Source organism: Actinia tenebrosa, unplaced genomic scaffold (genome assembly GCF_029948245.1).
Source record: "Actinia tenebrosa isolate PJP-AT-01 unplaced genomic scaffold, QUT_ActTen_1.0 PGA_scaffold16__25_contigs__length_10494907, whole genome shotgun sequence".
Taxonomy (NCBI): domain Eukaryota; kingdom Metazoa; phylum Cnidaria; class Anthozoa; order Actiniaria; family Actiniidae; genus Actinia; species Actinia tenebrosa.
Genome location: NW_028292576.1, coordinates 664,321 through 685,921, shown reverse-complemented (window position 1 = coordinate 685,921; position 21,601 = coordinate 664,321). Strand labels below are relative to the sequence as shown.

The window sequence follows — 21,601 nt, the reverse complement described above, 5'->3', positions numbered from 1 at the left end:
CTGTATCTGTACGTGTCACATCATCATCATACCGTCGTTTGCTGGCTTCTTGATCGTTCAGCAAAGAAATCTTCAAGTGACTTTTTATAATTTCGCTTAGAAATTCTAGAAAATCTTCTGCTGGCAGTTTCTGAACCTTTACAATATCCCATGTTCATCGTTGGTTTATAGTCTGGGCTCTCTGGATTATCACTCTTTCCTAGTACACAAAAAAAATTATTGCAAATTGTTTACATCGATAATGAACGCACTTAGGAGATTTTGAGCGATATTTAAACAAAAATATTTTGAATGTAGATATTTTTAATCCCTTTTTAAATATTTCCTGAGAGAAACGTGTTCACTCATACAAAAACAAAAAACAAAAATATAAGACTTTGTTTTCGTAAACTGTACACGAAATAAATAGACATAGATAGACATTTCTATACTATTTTTGCGTACTCTGTATCACAAATACACGGGGAAAATTACGATTTATGATCAGCTTACCTTTAACGAAATGTTCACTACAAATTCTGTCGTTGTCTGAAGAAGGAATCCATAAGTTTCCGTTGTTTTCTTCTCGTCTGTTGATAGCTTTTATCCACATGCTTCGCCTGGGCTCCTCTTTTGGTGTCCGATGAAACTTCACATTTTCTTTCCTATGTTTCCCCGAATCTTTGTTCGTACAACCCAATACAATACACGTTTTACCCATCGTGACAAAACTTCAAAAATTTAGCTTAATTATATCAAGATACACTTTTTAAAGGACAACAGTTTGTTTACAAAATGATGACTAAACTGACGGCCAGCTTCGTTTTCAGGGTGGTCACGTCACCGGAAATACGTCAACAATGAAACCTGCCATAGAATCTGGTGTTATCCCATTGGATTGGAAGTCAGCAAATGTTACGCCAATTTTTAAAAAAGGGTCACAACAGATGGCTTAGAATTACAGGCCTGTATCGTTAACCTGTATTTGCTGTAAAATTATGGAACATATAATAGTATCTAACATAAAAAAACACTTTGAACAACAACGGATATTATCTAATTTACAACACGGATTCCGTGAGGAGCACTCATGCGAAATCAGTTGATTGCATTTATTGATGATTTGGCCAAGGAAATGCAAAATAGTGGACAAAATGATGTAATAGTAATGGATTTCTCAAAGGCATTCGATAAAGTGCCACATCAGGAACTGCTCTATAAACTTTTAAATTATGGAGTCGACACTGTCACTAACGTGGATAAAAAGCTTTTTGTTAGACAGAAAGCAACGTGTGGTCCTTGAAGGCACGATGTCAACTCAAGTTCCAGTAGAGTCGGGAGTCCCACAGAGCTCTGTACTCGGGCCTACCTTATTTTTGGCCTTTATTAATGACCTTCCTCTGTATGTGAAGTCCAAAGTGCGCCTCTTTGCAGACGACACCGTGATTTATTTAGTTATCAAGTCCAAGGATGATTGTATTCAGTTACAACGAGATCTCCTAAACTTGGAAAGATGGGAATCAGATTGGAAAATGGAGTTTAATACGTCAAAGTGTAACGTTATAAGAGTTACGAGAAGGCTGAATCCAGACGTATTTGATTATAAACTTAGAGGGAAAGCCTTGGATTCTGTAAGTTCTGCTAAGTATCTTGGTGTTCATCTGGCTGAGGATCTTCGTTGGAACGAACACACCCGAAATATCTCAAAAAAGCCAATAAAACACTTGCCTTTCTTAAGCGTAACTTAAGACATTGTCCATCCAGTACCAAGGAAACAGCATACAAGGCTTTAGTACGTCCTATTTTGGAATATTGCTCATCTGTCTGGGACCCGTATACAGTAAAAAAATATTCGCATGGTTGAAATGGTCCAGAGGAGAGCTGCACGCTGGGTCCTGAAACGCTTTGATCGTAAGGACAGTGTAACTGAAATGCTTTCAGTACTGAAGTGGAAGACGCTAGAAAGCAGACGAAGGATAGCACGACTATCTATGATTTACAAGATACGAAATAAGCTGGTTTGTCAAGATGATGTTAGAATTAAGCCACTTGGTCATTCCTATTCTACCCTTTTCAACAAGGAGTACGTGTATACTCAGCCTATGGCCACAAAGGATTATTACAAGTACTCATTCTACCCAAGAACACTTTCAGAATGGAACCAACTCCCAAAGAAAGCAACACTAGCAACCTCACTTGCAGCATTTAAGAATGCAGTTGCAGATATTTATTAGTTGGACAATTGTTGGACAATTACTATTTATTATTATTTATTCTATTTATTAACATGTTAATTATTTAATCATTTTAATAATTATTTAGCGTGGTCTAAAATGCTCAGTATTGAGCGAATGACCTAACTGGTAAATGTAAATGTAGAAGCTCTTGAAACGATTCCCGGTGTTTTAGCTCCAGAAGAAAGGATTCACTTAGCACATCTTTTGGGAAGAGCCAAAAAAATGTTTTATGTTATTTCTAAGGTTGGAAAAAGAGTAGGTATTCTAGGGCGACTTAGAAAGAACCTTACTATACAAGCAGCACATATTCTCATATTCTCATTTATACATGCAGCATATGAGTTATACAAATCGTTAATTTTGCCCATTTTCGATTACTGTGATCTTGTGTGGGTTTGCTGCAATAAAGCAGATGTAGAAAGGTGAGAATCAATGCATAGGCAAGCCTCGAGAATTATAGTTAGGTCCAAATCTAGTAATACGTCTGTTAACCAACTTAAGTTGCAAAGTTTGGAAGGTCGCCGAAATACTCATATTTTAGGGTTAGTGAAGAAGTCTTTAAATAACAAAGTACCACAGTTTCTAAGGAATTATTTTAGATTGAATAAGGAAGTTGTCTCGAGAGCCACGAGAAGAAGTGAATTTATATATTTGCCGTCAGTACGAACCGAGACCGCCAAGAAAGGCTTTTATTATAATGGCTCATTAGTTTACAATAGTTTTATTTTAGAAAATAAGAAGTAGATTTTTATTCAATATTTTCGATATTTATTCTAGTACTTATATAGATAATTTTATTGTTAGATTTTTATTGTACTTTCATCTATACATTTTCTTCTTCTTCTTCTTCTTCTTCTTCTTCTTCTTTATATTGTATTTATTTTAGGGCTCCTTTTGATATCAGATTGCATTTTGTATATCTGACTGGATAACCCTGTGTAAATAAAGGTTTCTTTATCCATAAAAACACATGAAGACAGTTCGTACCAGGTCGACCTACGAAAGTGAGAAAAAGAAAACATCCACCAAGATGAAAACTCGTGTGAGAGAACTTTTGGTAAGATTAAATAATAATAATAATATAATAAATGAGCATGTTATGTACCGAATCGCAAAAAGAAAGAAAAAATGGTTTGATGTTCATTTTAATAAAGAGCAAATTGGAAATTCTCCTAACCTTCATACCTTTTCCGTAAGTAACAATCGCAAGTTCAAGTCAATAGAAGATCTTCGCCGACTCTGTGGAGATGCAAATCTTGAAGAACTTTGGTCAGTATGCAAGGTTCTTTCGATGTCTAAGAAAGCAGGATCCGATAAGAGAGTGAACCTTGCCGAGACCAGAGCCTACAATCTCATAGCTAGATTAAATTTCCAAAGCCAGAAAGCCAGGGGATGTTGCTTGCCGATGAATAGGTATCTGCGATACGGAGTGACAAGGCAGCCTTTTGGGTCGTTGAACCACGCTGGCGTTTCAGAGACAGCATCAAGAAGGCAGGAGCTTATCAGGTATATTTTGTACGATTGTTATGGATGTCTAGACACCACGTCATTCTTTGTGATAAATCAAACTAGCTTTAGAACCAAGCTTACACCGTTTTACAAAACTAACATTGTTGTCAACTAATTTAAAGAAGAAAAGAAAAAGAAAAAGAAATAAATAGATAATCTTTTATACCTAGAGGGATTGCAATAAACCTGGAGTAAAATTAACAAATAGATCAGCAGAAATTTGTAAGTAATTGTAAAATTGAATGTTAGTGTGTAATGGGTTTAATAAACACAAAATAATTAAAATCGGTAAATTTGCAGTCTACTAAGTATCTGTATCATAACTACTATTTTACAGGCTTATTGCAACCACTAGCTCTAAAAATGAAAGTTTAAAAAATGTTTCAAATGTTTGCCTTAGCCATACTTAGTTAACTATTTCTTGGTAGGATGTCACTGCAACAAACCCACGAACACGTGTAGTTTTAGCTGACGACTATAATCGAAGCAACTTCATATTTACACATGTGCTCCCTGGTGAGACATCTAAACAAACACATAACTTTGCAACATGGATTCATACCTGAAATGCACCAACGGCATCTGAGGTCTCGCAAATTAGTACACCAGAGAATGATCTATTGGTAAGTTTTCTGTAGAGGTGGGGTTAGGAATGAACAGTCAGAGGAATTAGGGGTTTGATAGGGGTGGGTGAATGTTGTTTATACAACTCAAAGTGCATGTTATGTTTATGGAACAAGATAAGGACCAAATATTTAAAACAGGATTTATAATCAAAATAAAAATAAAAGAGTTTCTCCTCAATGAGTACTGTTCAGTGTAGAAGTAAAAACGCGTCTTTCTAACGGTATATATTTTGCTTTTTTGTTATAGAAGTATTTCCTTAGGACCAATTCCAGAACTACCGGAAAAGCATGTAAGATTCTCGTCGACGGTTAGCTTGCTGTAACTACCATCCTTTTCAGATTTGATGAAAATATCGTTAATGTAAATCGTGAATGCGTAATTGTTTGCTAAATCATGGAAAAATTCTGTCATATGTTTTTCGTGTCCATTAACCTACGTGTGTTGTGTTTTGAACGAGTACACCACCGTATTTTCTGCTCAGAATAACACACTTGAAACATTCAAATACTTCTAGGGCAATGTTCCATGTAAAATAAATGGTCCATGGGCGTTTACAATATAGTCAAGTAAATCCGCGCGATCTGATTGGTTGAAAAGCATGAACCATTTGCCCATGGGTTGCACGCTAGCTCGCGTCAGCTTTTTTTGCTTCGGCGAAAAAAAAAACTTTTCGTATCTTTTTGCTGACAATTTATCTAGAAAAGATAACTGAAAATGATTGAAAAAAAATAGCGAAAATACCCTTCGGCGAAAAAAAAACTTTTTGTATCTTTTTGCTGACAATTTATCTATGAAAGATAACTGAAAATGATTGAAAAAAAATAGCGAAAATACTCATCCATTTCCGACATTTAGTATAGAGTTGTCATTTGATCAGCCTAGTAATAAAACGTCAAGATTTGCATCAACTTTCAAACAGTGAGCTGGACAAGATTGTCAGAGCGTCACTCCAAAAAGACAAAACAAACCACAAATCGGTCGGTGTCTACATTCAAAGAGCTGTTTAGCAATGATTAAACAAATACAAAAATATTGTTCTTGTGTATTTATTCAACAAAAGTATTTTCAAAGTAATTAACTATAAATATCACGCTCACCATCTACTTCGCAGCTTCACAACTGCAGTCAAGTCCCTTCTGAAGCTCTACATGGGAGCGAAAGCCGACAAAGCATCACCCAGAGAAAATTAATCCAGTTCAGTCAGTCAGTTTTGATCCGTGTACAAGAGGCTTTCCATTGCTAATTCATTGTACAATAACAAAACTTGAACATCGTCAACAACAACAAAGACACCCACTGTGTTTTTCATTGATTTTCTTGGCATTACTGTACTAAGATATGTCAACATTTGAAATGTACTTCTTACAGTTGAAAATCACTTTCTCCGTAGTTTTGGACATTTTTGAGTCACTTGTATGTCCAATTTTTGCCATTATTTTAGTCATAACACAGTGTAAAGCTGCCATTTTGAAAACGACTGTTTTTCTGTTTTTGGCGCCTTTGTGCTTTTCATTCACGCAAGGTGCGTAAGGAGAATTTAGGCTATGATCAACAAATACAGTCTATATTTTGTATTAATTTCTTGTTTGTTGACTTGACTATATTATAAAAGCAATGGATCATAAGTAGCTGTGCGTCCATCGAGGTATGGATGCACTTGGGAGGTTGCTTAAGCACTCACAAAAGCTAGAGTTGCACTCCGCTTTGCGTCGTGCAACTCTTACGCTATTCTTCGTGCTTAGCAACCTCCCTCGTGCATCCATAACAAGATGGACGCACCTACTTATGATCCATTCCTTAAGAAGACAAGCATTTCCTTTTCATCAACCTTATTATTTTCTTGTGCCATAGTCCCATGGATCTAGATAGCATCCGAGCTGGTTGAACTAAATGACATTTAAATGATTTCTCACGTTCAAGAATATTCTTTTTTGTCATGGCTCCTGACAACGATGAACTTCATCACCAATTTTTCCAGCCTAAGTTTTCTGTGGCTGACTTTCTACATTGGAATTTTAATGCTAACCGCTGAAACAAAATTGAGGGCTCACCGTATTTGAAATGGCACTATCGTCAGCACAGCTAGCCCGGCATGATAAACTTAGTAAATAAATATTTTATAATGTTCTATAATTTCAAATAAGTAGGCTATAATTATTTCCAGGGCTCCCATTGATAGCAGTGTCACTTTTGACTCTGAAGCAGTGTCCCTTTTGACTCTGAAAGGGACTACCCTGGCTTTATTTAAATTTCATTCATTCATTATAGTGGACGAGCGCTGCAAAAAAAATCATTTAGTTTCTATTTCATTTCACTTTATTTGATTTTTGATTTTATTTTTCATAGCATTTCACATTAAACTTGATTTCACTTTAATTTTTATATTTCAATTCATTTTGTTTAATTAATTCATTTTACTTTTATTTTTCACTTTATTTTATTTTCAATTTAATTTCACTTTTACTTCAAAATAAACTTAAAAGCAAAATTAAATTGCTCTTTAAAATTAAATGTATTTAAAAATAAAATCAAAAATCAAATTCAAAATCACTTTAAAATCAAAAGTAAAATCGTTTTTAGTGGCAGCGCGCAGGCAGCCATGCTGCCACGATCATTTGCAAACCCTAGTTATCCCGGCATGCACTGCTGCTTACCAGCGTGTAAAATTATAGTAGATATCTTCCCGAATTCCTTCAAAGTTATTATAAGCGTGAGTTCAAAACAGTTTGCGAATCAAATGGACGAAAGCGGGGCACCCTGGAAAGACGACGAGAGGACTCAAGGAGTCTTTGGAGGATTATGTTCGACAGGGCCTGCAAAGGTGAGAGATGCTACACTTCATAAGTCAAGATTTCACAGAGCACACGTGGAGTCTTCGTTCGCTCGACCGACGGCTTCGTCATTTTGATATTTATCATAATTGCGAAGACATCCCAGATAATGAAGAGAAGGCAGCTGTCGAAAAGGAGCTAGAGGGCCCAGGAAAGCTACTAGGATATGGGACTATGCACAAACGTCAGGCAGGAGCACGGGCTCAATGTGTCGAGGGATAAAGTTTATGCCTGCATGAGAGAACTTGATCTTAACTAGATGGACTAGAGGCTCGAGGTGGAGTAGGAGGCAAAAGAAAAATTATACCGAGTATAAGATACTTTTATAAAATATTTCGGACTTTTATGTTTTCTCCTGGTGTATATATTTGGTTAATTTCTGTTATGTTACACTTAGTATAACTATTACGTCATCATACGGGTAATTGAGGAGGGGTACTCAAGGGAATTGCAATGACTACCCTCTGGTGGATTTATAAGGCAACGAGGCATGATAGCGGTCTTTTGCTACCTAACTCAGCTTTGAAGCATCTTTTTTGGACACTATTTTGTAAAGGTAAGCTTTCTGCTTTTAATTCTTCTATCTTAAGTTTAAGCTTTATCCTTTCTTTGTAGAAGCCTTATTCAGTGTCCCTTAGGATTTTTGTTTGAACTTAATTGCGAGTATTATTGTTTTTGCTCGAGTGGCGTCCTTTGTTTTCTAAGTTCCTTGTGGTTATGGCTCTCAGCGCTGCCCAAAGTTCTTATATTAGGCCATTCTTTTGTTAGGCGTTTAGATAATGATTTAAGTATGGGTTTTGACCCTAGGGCTTCTGCGGATTTCAACCTTGAGGGCTCCGCTTCGGTTTATTTACACGGAGTGGGTGGGCGAACGGTAGCAAAGCTTCGCTGTTTTGACCTTTCTTTAGTTCGCCGTATATCCCCCGATATTGTCATTTTAGAGATAGGGACTAACGATTTATCTAGTTTGCGGCCTGAAGTCGTTGGTTTGCATATTGAGGACTTGTTTCGTGTGCTATTGGAGTGTTTTTCTGTACGCGTGGTTGGTGTTTGCCTAGTCATCCCACGTGGCGCTTCACACTCTAATGCCTCCATGTTTCTTGAACACATGCTAGCGGTTAATCGTTACCTTGAAGTTGTATTAGGAATCTTGCCCAACGTTTTTTGTTGGCGCCACAGGGTTTTTTCTCATCCAGATAAGGATTTTTATTTACCAGATGGCGTTCATTTGAATCCATCTGGGCAGTATTTGCTATACCGTAGCTATCGTGGTGCCATTCTTCGTGCGCTTTCCATGCTTTAAGAGATTTCTGCCCTGTCACTGCTTGTAGTTGTTTTTGTTTTGTGAACTTGATTCACATTATTTTGGTGGTTTACCCACAGTTTGAGCCTTCGGGCTGTTGAGGTTTCATCCTCTTGTTATGGTAAGGTTAAAGCCGTTTGTACGTGTTGTTCCGTACCGTTTTGGCTTCCTTATCTTGTTTAGGTTTTATACCTCGTTTATTCTTTTATTTGTGGCATTTTACGTAGAGCTATTCGTCGACCTAGTGTCTGACAGGTTTTCCAGCCACTTTTTAAGTTTGTGTTACTACAGTCTTATTGCATGGAGTTTAATATTTATTGATTTCACAAATTCCTTTTATTTTTACCAAGTTGTAATACTTTGGGGCGATAATCGTTGGGTATTTTATTCCATTTCCTTGGTGATGGTGGTCTGCCTGCCCTTCCTTTTTATTTTGCAGATTAATATGCCTTCCCATAAGCGTACACAGAAGCAGCAAACTACACACATTGTCGATGGCCCTGCCAAGCGGACAAGACGTTCAAGACTTCCCTTGGCCTCCAATCAGAATAATTCGTCCTTGGCCTCCAATCAGAATAATTCGTCCTTGGCCTCCAATCAGAATAATCTGTCCTTGGCCTCCAATCAGAATAATTCGTCCTTGGCCTCCAATCAGAATAATTCGTCCTTGGCCTCCAATCAGAATAATTCGTCCTTGGCCTCCAATCAGAATAATTCGTCCTTGGCCTCCAATCAGAATAATCTGTCCTTGGCCTCCAATCAGAATAATTCGTCCTTGGCCTCCAATCAGAATAATTCGTCCTTGGCCTCCAATCAGAATAATTTGTCCTTGGCCTCCAATCAGAATAATTCGTCCTTGGCCTCCAGTCAGAATAATTTGTCCTTGGCCTCCAATCAGAATAATTCGTCCTTGGCCTCCAATCAGAATAATTCGTCCTTGGCCTCCAATCAAAATAATTCGTCCTCTACTCTCCCGGATAGTGTGGTCAACACCATCGTCAGCAGAGTTGTGGCTCAGGTCACCGAACAACTCCAAAATCAGCCTGGTGTTCAATTTCATAAGGGGCCGGAGCAGCTACCGAGAAGAGATCTTGGGGTTTTAGATGAGGAAACCAGCCTGGTCCAGGAGAGGTGGTGGATTCAGTGACTGATCACAATGATCAAGCAAGGGATGTATTGGAGAAATCTGCCTTGGTTATCAAGAGAGCCATCACAGGTGAGCAGACACAAGTACTACCTCACAACATCTTCTCGTCACCTAGTGTCCCTATCGATGCTCGTGTGTCTGACAAATTACAGGCCAAAATTTGGTCAAATGGTTTTATAGACTTTGGTCTTCTCCTTGCCAACCCAGTACTAGAAGGGAAGTTCCAGCTTACCGTTGGGTCAGGCAATGATAATTCTCAGGCGCTATGCCTTGAACCTGTTGCTAACAACAAGAAAATTCTTTCAATTGATTCCTGGGTTAGAGCTTTCCATGTTTTTGTTGGGGTCTATACCCGTAAATATCCAAGTGAGGCCCCTGCCCTCATGAAGTATGGTGAAGTCATACAGGACTTGGCAGTGCGGGGCCATGATTGGCGGTATTATGATGAGAATTTCAGATTCTTAAGGAGAAAACAGGCCTCCTCATTCCCTTGGGTTAACACTCATTGGGAATTGTGGATGCTGCTCCCAGCAGGGTCCTTCTACCAAGAAGTTATCCCAACCTGCTTTTTCCAAACCAAGATCAGACACTAGTGCCCCCAAAGGGTATTGTTTCAAATTCAGCCGAAGTGCAGAGTGCAGTGGTTGTAATTACAAGCACTGTTGCCATAAGTGCGAAGGAGCTCATCCTCGTGCCCAAGGGAAATCTAAAGTTGCCAACTCAGCTGCCAGGTCCTCTTCATCTTCCTAACCATCTTAATCTACCTACACTTGTTAAGGTCGACCGTCTAAACTTTTTTCTTCAGGGATATAATCCCGAGCTAACAGAACAGCTTATTATGGGTTTAATTTGGTTTCTCTCTCCATTGCGAAGGGGTTGGGACTTCTGGAAAAGCAAAAAATTTGTTGTCTGCCTTGCAGAATCCTGGAGCGGTGGATCTTAAGATTGAAAAGGAGCTAAGCTGGGCCTTTTGCATCACCCCCTTTTCCCAACTTTGTTGTTTCCCGCTTGGGCGTTGTTCCTAAGAAAACTCCAGGGGATTTCAGGCTCATCCACCATTTGTCTTTTCCTTCGGGCACTTCCATAAATGATGGAATACCTGCAGAATTTTCCAGTCTCTCTTATGCTACTATAACTGATGCTATCTCTCTAATCAAAATGGCTGGGAGAGGCTCCTTTTTGAGCAAAACAGACATCAAAAGTGCCTTCCGGATTATCCCCATATCCCCCAAAGATTATGGTTCATTAGGGATGCAATGGAGAAACCAATTTTATTTTGATAAATGTATGCCGATGGGCTGTTCTAGTTCTTGTAGAACTTTTGAAATGTTGAGTACTGCTTTAGAATGGGTTGCCAATACTAAATTACACATTGATCATCTTGTTCATCTTTTGGATGATTTTTTATTAAGAATGGATGTCTGTAAGAATCAAGCAAAATTTAAAACCCGCGGCAAACTTTGAAAAATCGATTTCGCTTATACTTTCAAGTTAGATCGGGTATTGTACCCTAAGAATCACTGTATAGTTGGTTTGATCAAATAATGTTTTATTTCGGAGAAAAATGCAAATTTTCAAAGTCCGCCGAAAATACCATTTGTAACTATGAATTTTGACCCAACTTTTGTGGTCTCCCTTGGAAAACTGAGCGGTTCCAAGACCAAAACAACTCCTAATCCTTGTTAAACAATCTATTGTTTATTGTTTGAGTGATTTTGAGATAGATTAGCCGATTCTAACCCTGCGAAATAATTTTATTCCCTGCACCTATTGTTTGAGTTGTTAAAAGTTTGTCTTACAAAAAGTCATATAGCAAATGTGCTAAACCTTTAAATCGCTCGAAAATTCAGTAATTGCATGTCAAATTAATGATCTTTCAAATGATAGAAAGATTTCTTTGGGCAAATGCTCGTGAGTGACGATTGACATCGCCAAAGTACGGTGAAATCGTACTTCTTTGACCTCTGGAGGTCATTAAAAGCAACACGAGATGTCGCAGTTTGTTTTGATTGCAATTCAATAAAACAGCTCTAAAAAGCAACAAAAAGATAAAAGAATGCTTATTTCAGGATAATTCTTACCTGTTTTTTTCGGAAAGTGGCATTTTTAGGATCTCCTGGCTAAGTTTTGTGTTACAGGCCTGTCAACAGTTTTGCCACAGGAAGCCCATCGATGATTGCAGACGGAGCAGTGTTCGACCTCACTTAATTACACTTTCCTTATTTGAGTCTTGAAATGTGTAAAGAAGAGAAGCCATGAAAAAGTTGGTAGGTTTTATTATTTTTTGGATTTAAAGTCAAGATTGTTTAAAAACAAACAAGATATTCCTCAGTCGAAATAATAACATGATGCTAACTAGTTAGGTAACTCTGCAAACTTGATTGACGTAGCGTTGTTTTTAGACAAAACTGAGTTAGAAGTATTTCATTTCATATTTTCTAATTCTTTACAAATGGAGGCTTGTTGCTCTTTCAAATCGATAGTTGGAGGACTCTGTGGTTCTGATATTCGTGACAGAAAGCACGAATTGCAGGTTGTGCCCTTACTCTCATGTTCGAAGGATATTTCAAATCATCTTTCATTGTTGTCGCTTTCTGGACCAAATAATGAGGTTGATCTCATCTTGTGTAGGGCCTCTGTTTTTACAAGACCAGAAACAATAAATAGCATGACCATATTCCCTGCTTCATCGTGGAAAGCTAGGGATAGGGTGGACAAGAGGGGCCACCACTAGGTGCCGAATACCACCTGATTTGTCCAATCACGGGAAGAATACAAAAAGCTGGCCAAAAGGAGAAAGGGGACTCGGAAGGCAAGAATCAGAAATGCTAATACGCATGACTGGTGTGTTTATTCAAGCTGGATCAGGTAAGTTATATTGAAATTTACTTCATTTTTGTAAACAAAGCTGTAGAGAATCTCATATATTATGCAATAAAATTTCATAGGAGTCCGCAGGAGATGTCGAGAGAAACTGAAGGCCAGTAACGTGGATGAGTTGGGAGATCAGTTAAAGAAACTGACAACATTGGTATGCGATGTTAATTTTGATAACTTATTGTCAATAAGGGATGAGAATGAGTCCTTGCTGTTAATTTCTTGCTAGAATCTTTTTTTCTTTCCGAGTTTTAAAAAAAAACATACTTTCACTTTAGGGCGATGCGTTTGAGGTTTCTTTCAAGACGCCAGAGCACAGAAACATTCCAGTTGCTACGACGCCACTTAGCGCAGCGGTTCTTTCGACAGCTTACACCCCTTCTGCTATGTCACAAGCCTTTGACCTCTCAATGGAAAGCCAACCCGAAAAAGGCGCGGCTGATAAAGACAAAACACCGAAGGAAAGACTGAGTCTTTACCTTGCTTCTAGAGACATAAGCCCGGTTCGAACATCGATGAGCACGCCATGGGATACAGCCGCTGAGCAGACAAAAAGGCACTACATACGGAAAGCTAAACAGATTGTTTATGCCAGCCTTGAAGAAATTGCACCCCAAAAATCTGAGATGCTGTTGAGCGCCATAAAAGCAACCCAACTGAGCGAAGACGTTGACAATATGGATTCAATACTTTTAGAAGCTCTGGTTGATTGTTATGAGAATGCAAGTCACTGGAGCAGTCGCAGGCAAATTTTCTCCATAACTGCCGATAAAGTCAGCTTTAAAACCATTCAGCGATGGATTCCTGATATAACGCGATATCGCTATAGTATTGCACGACACCATCTTTTGCTACATGGGAGAGGAGCTGAACTTCCTCTCCAAAAAAATACAAGAATCAAGGTATCACCCGAGAAGCTTGACCACTTCTTGGCATTTATCACAAGCGCAAGGGTGGTGCAAGATTTGCCATTTGGTGAAAAAACTTTAAAACTCTCCAGCGGAACCGAAATAAAAGTCCCAAATGTTGTAAGAACCTCTATTCCAGAGAAGATCGTCAAACAGTACCAAAGTTACTGTGTCGAGATAGGATTCAGTCCAATGAGTCGCAGCAGTCTTTGCAGGGTACTGGACGTTTGCTCTGCGTCCACCTGCACCTCGCTTCAAGGACTGGACTACTTTTCTGCAGATGGAAGTAAAGCATTAGACGACGTCAAAGACATTGTGGATAATCTAGGAGACAACTATGGATGTAGCCTGTCATGGTCGAAAGAGCAGATTAGAAAGCTGAAGCTGGCAAAACGTTATTTAAAAGGGGATTACAAGGTCAGTGATCACTCGAATTTTATAGATTTTCATTCTTTAGTATTACATAAAAAATTATCTTCTATCACTACCGACAATCGATAAAAAATGAATTGTGCTGAACTTGATCTTTCGTGCTGCTAAACCACTTCCTGCAACACACATTACACGAAAACGTTTTATAATAATGATGATAATAGAAATTATATATCATAATAATAATGATAATGATTTTAATGAAAATAATCCAATAATAATAACTATTATTTCATTTACCAAATAGGTTAATGATTTTATGTTAATTCATCTGCATGGAATAATTATGATTCAAATGGAATTAAACTTAGGATCACAAAACATAAAGAAGTGAAAATGGTTTAGCTGCAAAATTTTCGACCAGCAAGTTAGGTCTTCTTATTTAAGACCAAAGTTACTGGTGAAAAATTTTGCATAATCATCTTCACTTAAATTCTATGTCTTAAATTCAATTATGTTGATGATGCAAGAAGACAACGACGACGACGATGAAGATATTCATAATAGAAACAATTGTATTACAGGTTCATGTGTCACCAAGTTCAAGGGTTCCTGATCATTGCAGGCTCTATGCCCTCAATTCTAGTGATTCTGATTATGCCAGCTCTTGTAAACATCAGCACGATCTAGCCTGTGACCGGTGTAATTTGTTTCCCACTTTTGTGAAAGAAATAGAGTTGGTATTGGAAAAGGCTAAGATTCCGCATGAAGAAATGGAAGAAATAAAATTTGTAATGGCGCAGTCAAAGAAAAATGTTGAGGTTTGGAAGGCACACATATTGCGCTCAATTAACCAAGATGAGGCCTGCTTAGATACTTCTAAATGCCTTAGATGACAAATCTGTACTTGTGGTTTTAGACTGGGCAATGAAATTCATACCCAGAAAGTACCGGGAAAGGCAAGCAGACTGGTTCGGCAAGCGAGGTCTCTCTTGGCACATTAGTGTGGCAATGAGGAAGCTAGATAGATAGCAACCTTCAGACGCTGACACTTGTACATGTGTTTCAGAAGAGCAACCAAGATAGCTTATACGTGTTGACAGTAATTGATGATGTCATCGAAAAGCTGAAAAATGTAATTCCAGAATTGAAGTCTGTGAGCTTCAGGCAAGACAACGCTGGGTGCTACCACAGCGCTGCCACCATACTCGGAGTGCGATTACTTGCCAAAAAGCACAACATCGATGTGCGAATGGATTTCTCTGATCCTCAGGGTGGAAAAGGGGCCTGTGATAGGAAAGCCGCAACTTTGAAGAATCACATGCGAGCATACAAGTGCTGGATATTACCCAGGTCTAGCACAGAGTCAAAGCACGATTGGAGATGATGGTAACAATGATGGCTGAATTTGTACATGTTAACTTAGCGCTTTTCAAGGCAAGATCAATTTGTTTGACAAGAGGAGAGAACCGCTCTTACGACCTTTCATATGGAGCTGCAGCTATCTGCGTCGATATATGGACTAAGCTAAGTAGCTTACTGTACTTTAATATTAATAATATTTACATCTTCTATCGTAATAGCTATGCTTGTAATATCAACTTAAAACCAAACTTATAGCCTAGCATATATATTATATATTTTCCTTATATAAATAATAAGCACATCTTTATTAGCTCACTGTTTCTTAACTTAAGAAATGTTTTCTTTTTCTCTCTCTTTTCTTTAAATGGCATTAAATGCTGTTTTTATTGCAGTAAGCGAATTTATGCTAATTCCATAGTTGTCCAATGCTCGTATTGTTGTTGCTTCTCCCACTGTTTAAGTGTTTAAAAAGACTTCGTTGGCTAATGAAGTTGATTGTTTTGTTGACAGTTGCAAAATGGGTCAAGTTCATCGCTTGATCGCCTCTGTACGCTTTCTTTTCATCCCTTTAGAGATGACAATAATATCGCCAAATCCAAAGCTAATTTCCTTGATAATTTTTGTGATCCGGATGAACGAGTCTTTAACAAAATTGATGAAATGACTAACAAATGTAAGTATTACACTGAAGACAGCTTTCAAAAACTAACAAGCAAAAGTATTAAGAGGCTGTCCGCGTAAGAACCGACCACTGAAATTTCGATAAAAAATGGATTTCCTTGATTTTTTGTGCATGAGACTATGATCATATGTGATGAACTAAAATCATGTTCTTTTGAACAGAAACCCATTCTTTCGATTTTTTTTGGCGACGATTTTCATTGGCATCGAAATCCTTCCGGATCGGACTTTGGAAACCCCAAATTTACGGGTTACGCCAAGGTCGCTCAAAAATCGCACATTCATTCAAGCAAATTCATACTTGGTTTAAAGGTAGACACATGTTTGTGGTTTGGTTTCATGTGAGAATTGTTTGACTTTATTAAAAGTAAGCAACGATAATAATATTTATTCGAACCCCACTATAGAGCTTTCGAAGTAATTTGGATATGGTACCTTGATTCAAAAATTATTTTCTCGGAAGTGGGGCCTGACCCGGAGTCCACCCCTATGCAGATTATTAGTACTAGGACTGGACTACCAAAATCAGAAATAAAATTTGTGGGCACTCGTGTTTTTGAGTTTCAGTGACACGGTAAACGTTTAGAAAAAATCGCCGTGTCGCTTACGACACTGTCACGCAACGTCTTTCTGCTTAGCCGCTTTTTGTACAAAAATACAACATAAACCTCTTAATATAGGCATAAATAAGTCCAATTTATAGTTTAATTGTTTTAAAGATCTTAAATTTGCGGATATTCTTTGGGGAAAACTTTTATGGTAGACTACGTTCTGGTTGTTTTTTAAATATGCAAATTAGTTGGCGAAGCAAACTATATTAATTATTATTTATACTTTGGTAACATTATAAAATATATTTTATCTATCTATTTCGATAATAGTAACCTTAATAAGGTTAAGGCATTATAAACCATGGGAAAAAAAGCCAATTCATTCCTGTAACATCGAGTTACGTGAAAGGTATTAATAGAACGATGATACCAGTGTCACGCAACTATCACATATTAAACGCCGAATCTTTTTCTCGGTGAAAATCTGAAAAATCCCTATTTTCAATTTTTATCAATTTTAACAATAATATTTTTTCTGTGCTCAAGAAGTAAACTATATCATTTTCGGTATTGATTTGAAACAAGTTATTTTATAGCTCACTGAAGAGACGCGTTCAGTCAGTGTTCTGGCTTCCCGAGAAGCATGTGCATTCCTCAACAAACGAAGACAATCTCTGCACCAAATCTTTCTTTCTGTCCTTGTAACTAAATGAAACTTCAAAATTGCTCAAAATTGCTTTCAACATGTCAACACTGAACCTGTTTAGTTTTCGTTCTCTCGCATAGTCACATACGCTGTTTCGTTCTCTCGCATAGTCACATACGCTGTATGAATCATAGCAGATGGGATGCTGTAGGCCTAGTTCGTTTTCAACATCCTTAAGCAGATTCTGTCTCTCCACTTCCAGATCTTCCGCATACGCATCCTTGAGGTCAATGTTCTCATTACCAAGCTTCCTTCGAGCTGCAGCGAGTCGTGAAAAAAATCCACGAACTTGACTTTTGGTTAACCACTCTTCTCTACCAAACAAACGGACATTATTCTCATCTCTTGCTTTTCGCATATCAGTTGCTACTTGTGCTGCATCGGCTTTATTTCTCATTCTCTCTCCAATATCAAATTTTGCTGTCAAGTACTTCTTGACGTGTCAGAAAATCTAGTTGCTCCACCTCGGGGATTGTGCAGAGCCCATCCCATCTTCATTTGGCATTCTTCTTGTTTCGACTTACCACGTTTGGCGGACACTGATGTTTCGATACTTGCCAGTTTTTGCCCCTCAACTTTGTCAACAGTAGAGGAGTTCATAGCCCAGTCTCTTCTTAGTTTATCATACACTGTCACCTGTTTCTTGCTGCAGTGATTTCCAACATCCAAGTGGGCTTCAAGGTCAGAAAATGTATTGAAAATCTTTTGGCAACCGGGCTCGGAGCAGGGAAAGATGCCATTAGCGTCTTCTTTTGCGTCTTTCTTAGTAGCTTCTTTATATAAACGTGTGTCTCGGAACGGAAAAAAGTCCTTACATACCATGATATCGGTAGAGCCTTGGTGCTTTATAAACAGGTTTTTGTAGGGAATCAGTTTTCCTGGACCTATTCCATAAGCCTTCCAAACACGCACGCCGTTCTCTTCGTATTCAAAATTGTGGAACATGCTAAATCCGTCTATCTTGATTACTTCTAGTGTGTCTTTACCTTCATCAATAGAACATACGGATGCAGATGTACCTTTAACAGGCCTTTCAAAGAGGGCTGTTCGCATATCATCTGCCGAGACTATATCATGCCCTTCATTGCAGTACCTTCTGATAGAGGATTTCATCGGGCAGAGAATTCTGTCGCAAATGTCCTTACCGTACTGTGGCTCCGAATGGTCAAATCGCAAGACACTGACACCAACTCTCTGACCAATATCTCTTAAAGCAGCAATGAGGGAGTTGTTCTGATAGCATCCTGCCTCATCTGAACGAAGAAAGACTGACTTTATTTGTGGGTTCTCAGCCTTTACCACTTTGAGCATATTTTCAGTGATAGAACACACAGCAAACCAGTCTTGTTTACACGAGTCCAAAATATGGGCAGTAGGACTTGAGCTCGAGAGTTTCAGAACTGGCTTTTATTGATATAATCGTAGAGATGTGCCAACTCAAACCCCGCTTCCCGTACCAATCCGACTGCTTTTCTCTGTACTTCAGCGGCAAGAACTTCATGGCCCAGTCCATAACCATCATTGCCGAGTCGGATCTAATGTTCTTCAGAACATCTTGTTTAGCTTTATCTTGGTGAATGGAACGCAGAATATGGGCCTTCCATAGAGAAATATCTGATTTGGCTTTGTAAAAATCAAACAGAAGGTCATCTCGTTGATCTTGGCTGTACGGCGTCCAGGACTTTCCTTGAAGTTCTCTTTCAATTTCTTGTAAAACATTCTTCAGTGCCTCGCATTCATCGCAACGTTCAGTGTGTTGGAGAGAACAGCTCTTCTGAAATTCCAAGTTTTTTTCATCGCCGAGGCCAAACCTCCTGCAGTGGTCGGCGCAAATAGAATCATCTGGCTGGCAATTCACACGATAATCGGTCTTCAAGTATCGTTTTGCATCTCTTAGCTTTCTTTTAACAGCACCACACCAGAGTTTATCTTTTCCTCCTTTTTCGAGGACGTCGACAATTCCTTCTATTGTCTGGAAGCCTGAAGCACCATCGGCAGCTGTGTTGTCCAGTCCTTGAAGTGACTTTCGCTGTGAGGCCTCTCTGACTTCCAAGATCTTGAAAAGTGTCGAACAACTTAGTGGTTCACACTGCTCTTCTCTACAGAATTCTAAATATTGGGTTATCATTGTAGACCGTGTCACAGTCCGAACTACGTTTGGCATTTCAATCTTCTCACCGCTGTCAAGTTTAAGGACTTTGCTTCCATACGCGACATCTTGGTAAAAGTAAGGGCGATTAACAAATTCTATGAAATGATCTACCTTCGTCATATCAAGCCGTGTGCGGTGTTTTTTCTCTTTTACTTGCTCTGTACCAGGACCATTTATTCGAGCATGCAATCGTGCTTGTTTTATCTGCCATCCTGACAACTTACCGTAGGGAAGATGGATTTCCTTATGGGTACCTGCTGAGTATCTACAAGCATAAAGGCTAAGGATTTGTGTCTTTAAGGTCTTCGATTTTGCATTTTTGTACGCCGTCATGAGTAATTTGAGTTCTTCGGAGGGTTGACGCTCAATTGCTAGTGATCTAAAAAGTTCTTCACCATTCTTAGGAGCAATTGATTTACAAACTAACAAGCAGTCTTCCCTAGCTTTCTCTATGAACTGCATCTGTTCAGCTTTTGTTGCCTTTTCCCATGGAATATTCAACTGCGAGTCTAGTGGTTTACGCGTTTCTCCATGTACCTGAAAAGCAATATCTTTCATAGCTGAGTTATAAACGGTCAATGCGTCAGTTCTCGCATTAAACCTTATAGAGTCGGAAGTTACACCTTCTAAGCCTGGAGTCCAGCATGGTTCGGGAGATTTGATCTGGGGAGTTTGTGACTCTCTGAATGGAGTAGAGGACAATACTTGGCTAATAGCTGCCACAGCTTCATGTTTGGCAGTCCTGCAAAACAAAAACAAGAAAATAATAATAAATAAATAAAACAAAACAAAACAAAACAAAAAACTAAACAAAAAACAAAACAAAAAAGTACACGTGTTTCAAATGTGTTTGCTGATCAGATCAAAACCGTGGAATATATGTTACGTAGATAAAAAACAAACCTTTCATTTGAGGGTTTTTGACCTGACTTAAATTGAGCTCCTCCCTTTTCCCTAGCATGAAGCCAATCTTTATGAGCAGATATTCGTTCATTGTGTTTCTTGCGACATGTTGTACAAATAGCTGAGGATAAATGTTAATTGATATTATCAAATACCTTTTAGCATCAATGTAGTATGTTTTGATGAGGCGTTTCCTCATTTACAAATTTTCGGGTTGTAACGTTAGCTGGGTTAGGGTACATTTCTTTCTTTTTTCTTTTTGAAATAAAGCACAAAGGGAATTTGCAGCGCAAGAGGTTTGTGCATACTGAAAGTTTTTCACTAATCATTTAAGACCAACGCACATGTGCAGAAGGTGGTTCAATATTACTACAAAACAAAACAAAATATTTTATTTGCCAATTTATACTATAATAATAAGTACATAGGTAGTGATCCACTACTACAAATGCATGTCAAAAATGTTAGGGGGAGGGGGGACTATTCTAAAAAGCCTAAAGTTTTTCAGTGTTTTCATATACAGTCCAACAAAAGTATTTCCCTTCACCTGCTACGGGTTGCATGTATCATTTGGGATTAGTGCTATAAAAATTATTAATCTCGCTATTTCAAACAACGCCTTAATTAAAAAACTAAAATAAAAGTTGAAAGAAAGAATGAGTTAACAAAAACCAATACAAGACATAAACAGGTAACATCATGTACGTACGTGATCCTACGAAGGCATTCTGACCAAAAAGATTGTTGATCTCCCTTGCAGCTTTAAAGCTAATAACATGCCTTCCCCCGACGCTGGTAGACCTTCCGGAATGTTCTGGGTACTGACATGATGTTGGAGCTCGCCAGAACCTACCAAGTGAATGTCGATGTCGGGAACAAACCTTCATCCTTTCAATTTGCTCTTGACTTAAACCAAAAAGCCCAGCTCTCGCTAAAATCAATTCCCACTCACTCACATTTTCCTTTGACATGTGACAGCTTGCAAGGTGCGCTGTAATATCCTCGTTACACTCTGTCAGCAGTACAAGGTCTACTAAACCTCGACTTGAACCACAGTTACTTTTAACTACTGCTTGCAAAGAGCAAGCTTCAAAGGACATATTTCAAAACACCACAAAAATTGTTAATATTCAGTTGCTTATATCCAAGTTATTAATAAGTAACTGATTAATGCATAGCCCATCACAAATGTCAAACGACTGATATATATATTCAGGACCGCCGGCTTATTGACTTTAAGAAAACAGGTTTTGAACATTAGAAAATTCTAAAATGCCGTCCATTTGGGGTTTGCCTGCATTTATCCTGTATTCCTAACGCTCCCAAAGTATAAATAATAATTATAGTCATAAGCTCAATCAAGTCAAAGTTTGCTTCGCCAACTAATTTGCATATTTAAAAAACAACCAGAACGTAGTCTACCATAAAAGTTTTCCCCAAAGAATATCCGCAA

At 38.3% G+C, this 21,601-nt stretch overlaps 2 protein-coding genes and 3 pseudogenes across 2 annotated transcripts; 3 read left to right on the top strand and 2 right to left on the bottom strand.

The window, feature by feature from the left end:
- Positions 1–26: 26 nt before the first annotated feature.
- Positions 27–749, bottom strand: LOC148910504 (THAP domain-containing protein 7-like). The gene is made up of 2 exons (XM_089031401.1): positions 493–749; positions 27–199 (listed from the first exon to the last, which is right to left on the bottom strand). Exons 1-2 carry the CDS (start codon positions 698–700, stop codon positions 27–29), a joined length of 381 nt encoding a protein of 126 aa, XP_088887527.1. The 5' UTR covers positions 701–749.
- An 8,182-nt stretch (positions 750–8,931) lies between these two features.
- LOC148910503 (uncharacterized) lies at positions 8,932–10,383 on the top strand (annotated as a pseudogene).
- An 88-nt stretch (positions 10,384–10,471) lies between these two features.
- On the top strand, positions 10,472–11,097 carry LOC148910502 (uncharacterized; annotated as a pseudogene).
- Positions 11,098–12,470: 1,373 nt separating this feature from the next.
- On the top strand, positions 12,471–14,686 carry LOC148910501 (uncharacterized). Its single transcript, XM_089031400.1, has 4 exons — positions 12,471–12,501; positions 12,582–12,664; positions 12,789–13,835; positions 14,375–14,686. The coding sequence occupies exons 1-4, from the start codon at positions 12,471–12,473 to the stop codon at positions 14,684–14,686; spliced, it is 1,473 nt and encodes a 490-aa protein (XP_088887526.1).
- Positions 14,687–17,001: 2,315 nt separating this feature from the next.
- On the bottom strand, positions 17,002–21,248 carry LOC148910500 (uncharacterized; annotated as a pseudogene).
- Between the last annotated feature and the right edge of the window lie 353 nt (positions 21,249–21,601).

Bases quoted from the DNA above. Each gene is read 5' to 3' on its own strand.
- LOC148910504 (XM_089031401.1), bottom strand. From the start codon at position 700: ATGGGTAAAACGTGTATTGTATTGGGTTGTACGAACAAAGATTCGGGG. The intron at 200-492 runs GTAAGCTGATCA...TTTGTGTACTAG, and splicing joins TAGTGAACATTTCGTTAAAG to GAAAGAGTGATAATCCAGAG.
- LOC148910501 (XM_089031400.1), top strand. From the start codon at position 12,471: ATGACTGGTGTGTTTATTCAAGCTGGATCAG. The intron at 12,502-12,581 runs GTAAGTTATATT...AAAATTTCATAG, and splicing joins GTTTATTCAAGCTGGATCAG to GAGTCCGCAGGAGATGTCGA. The intron at 12,665-12,788 runs GTATGCGATGTT...CTTTCACTTTAG, and splicing joins TAAAGAAACTGACAACATTG to GGCGATGCGTTTGAGGTTTC.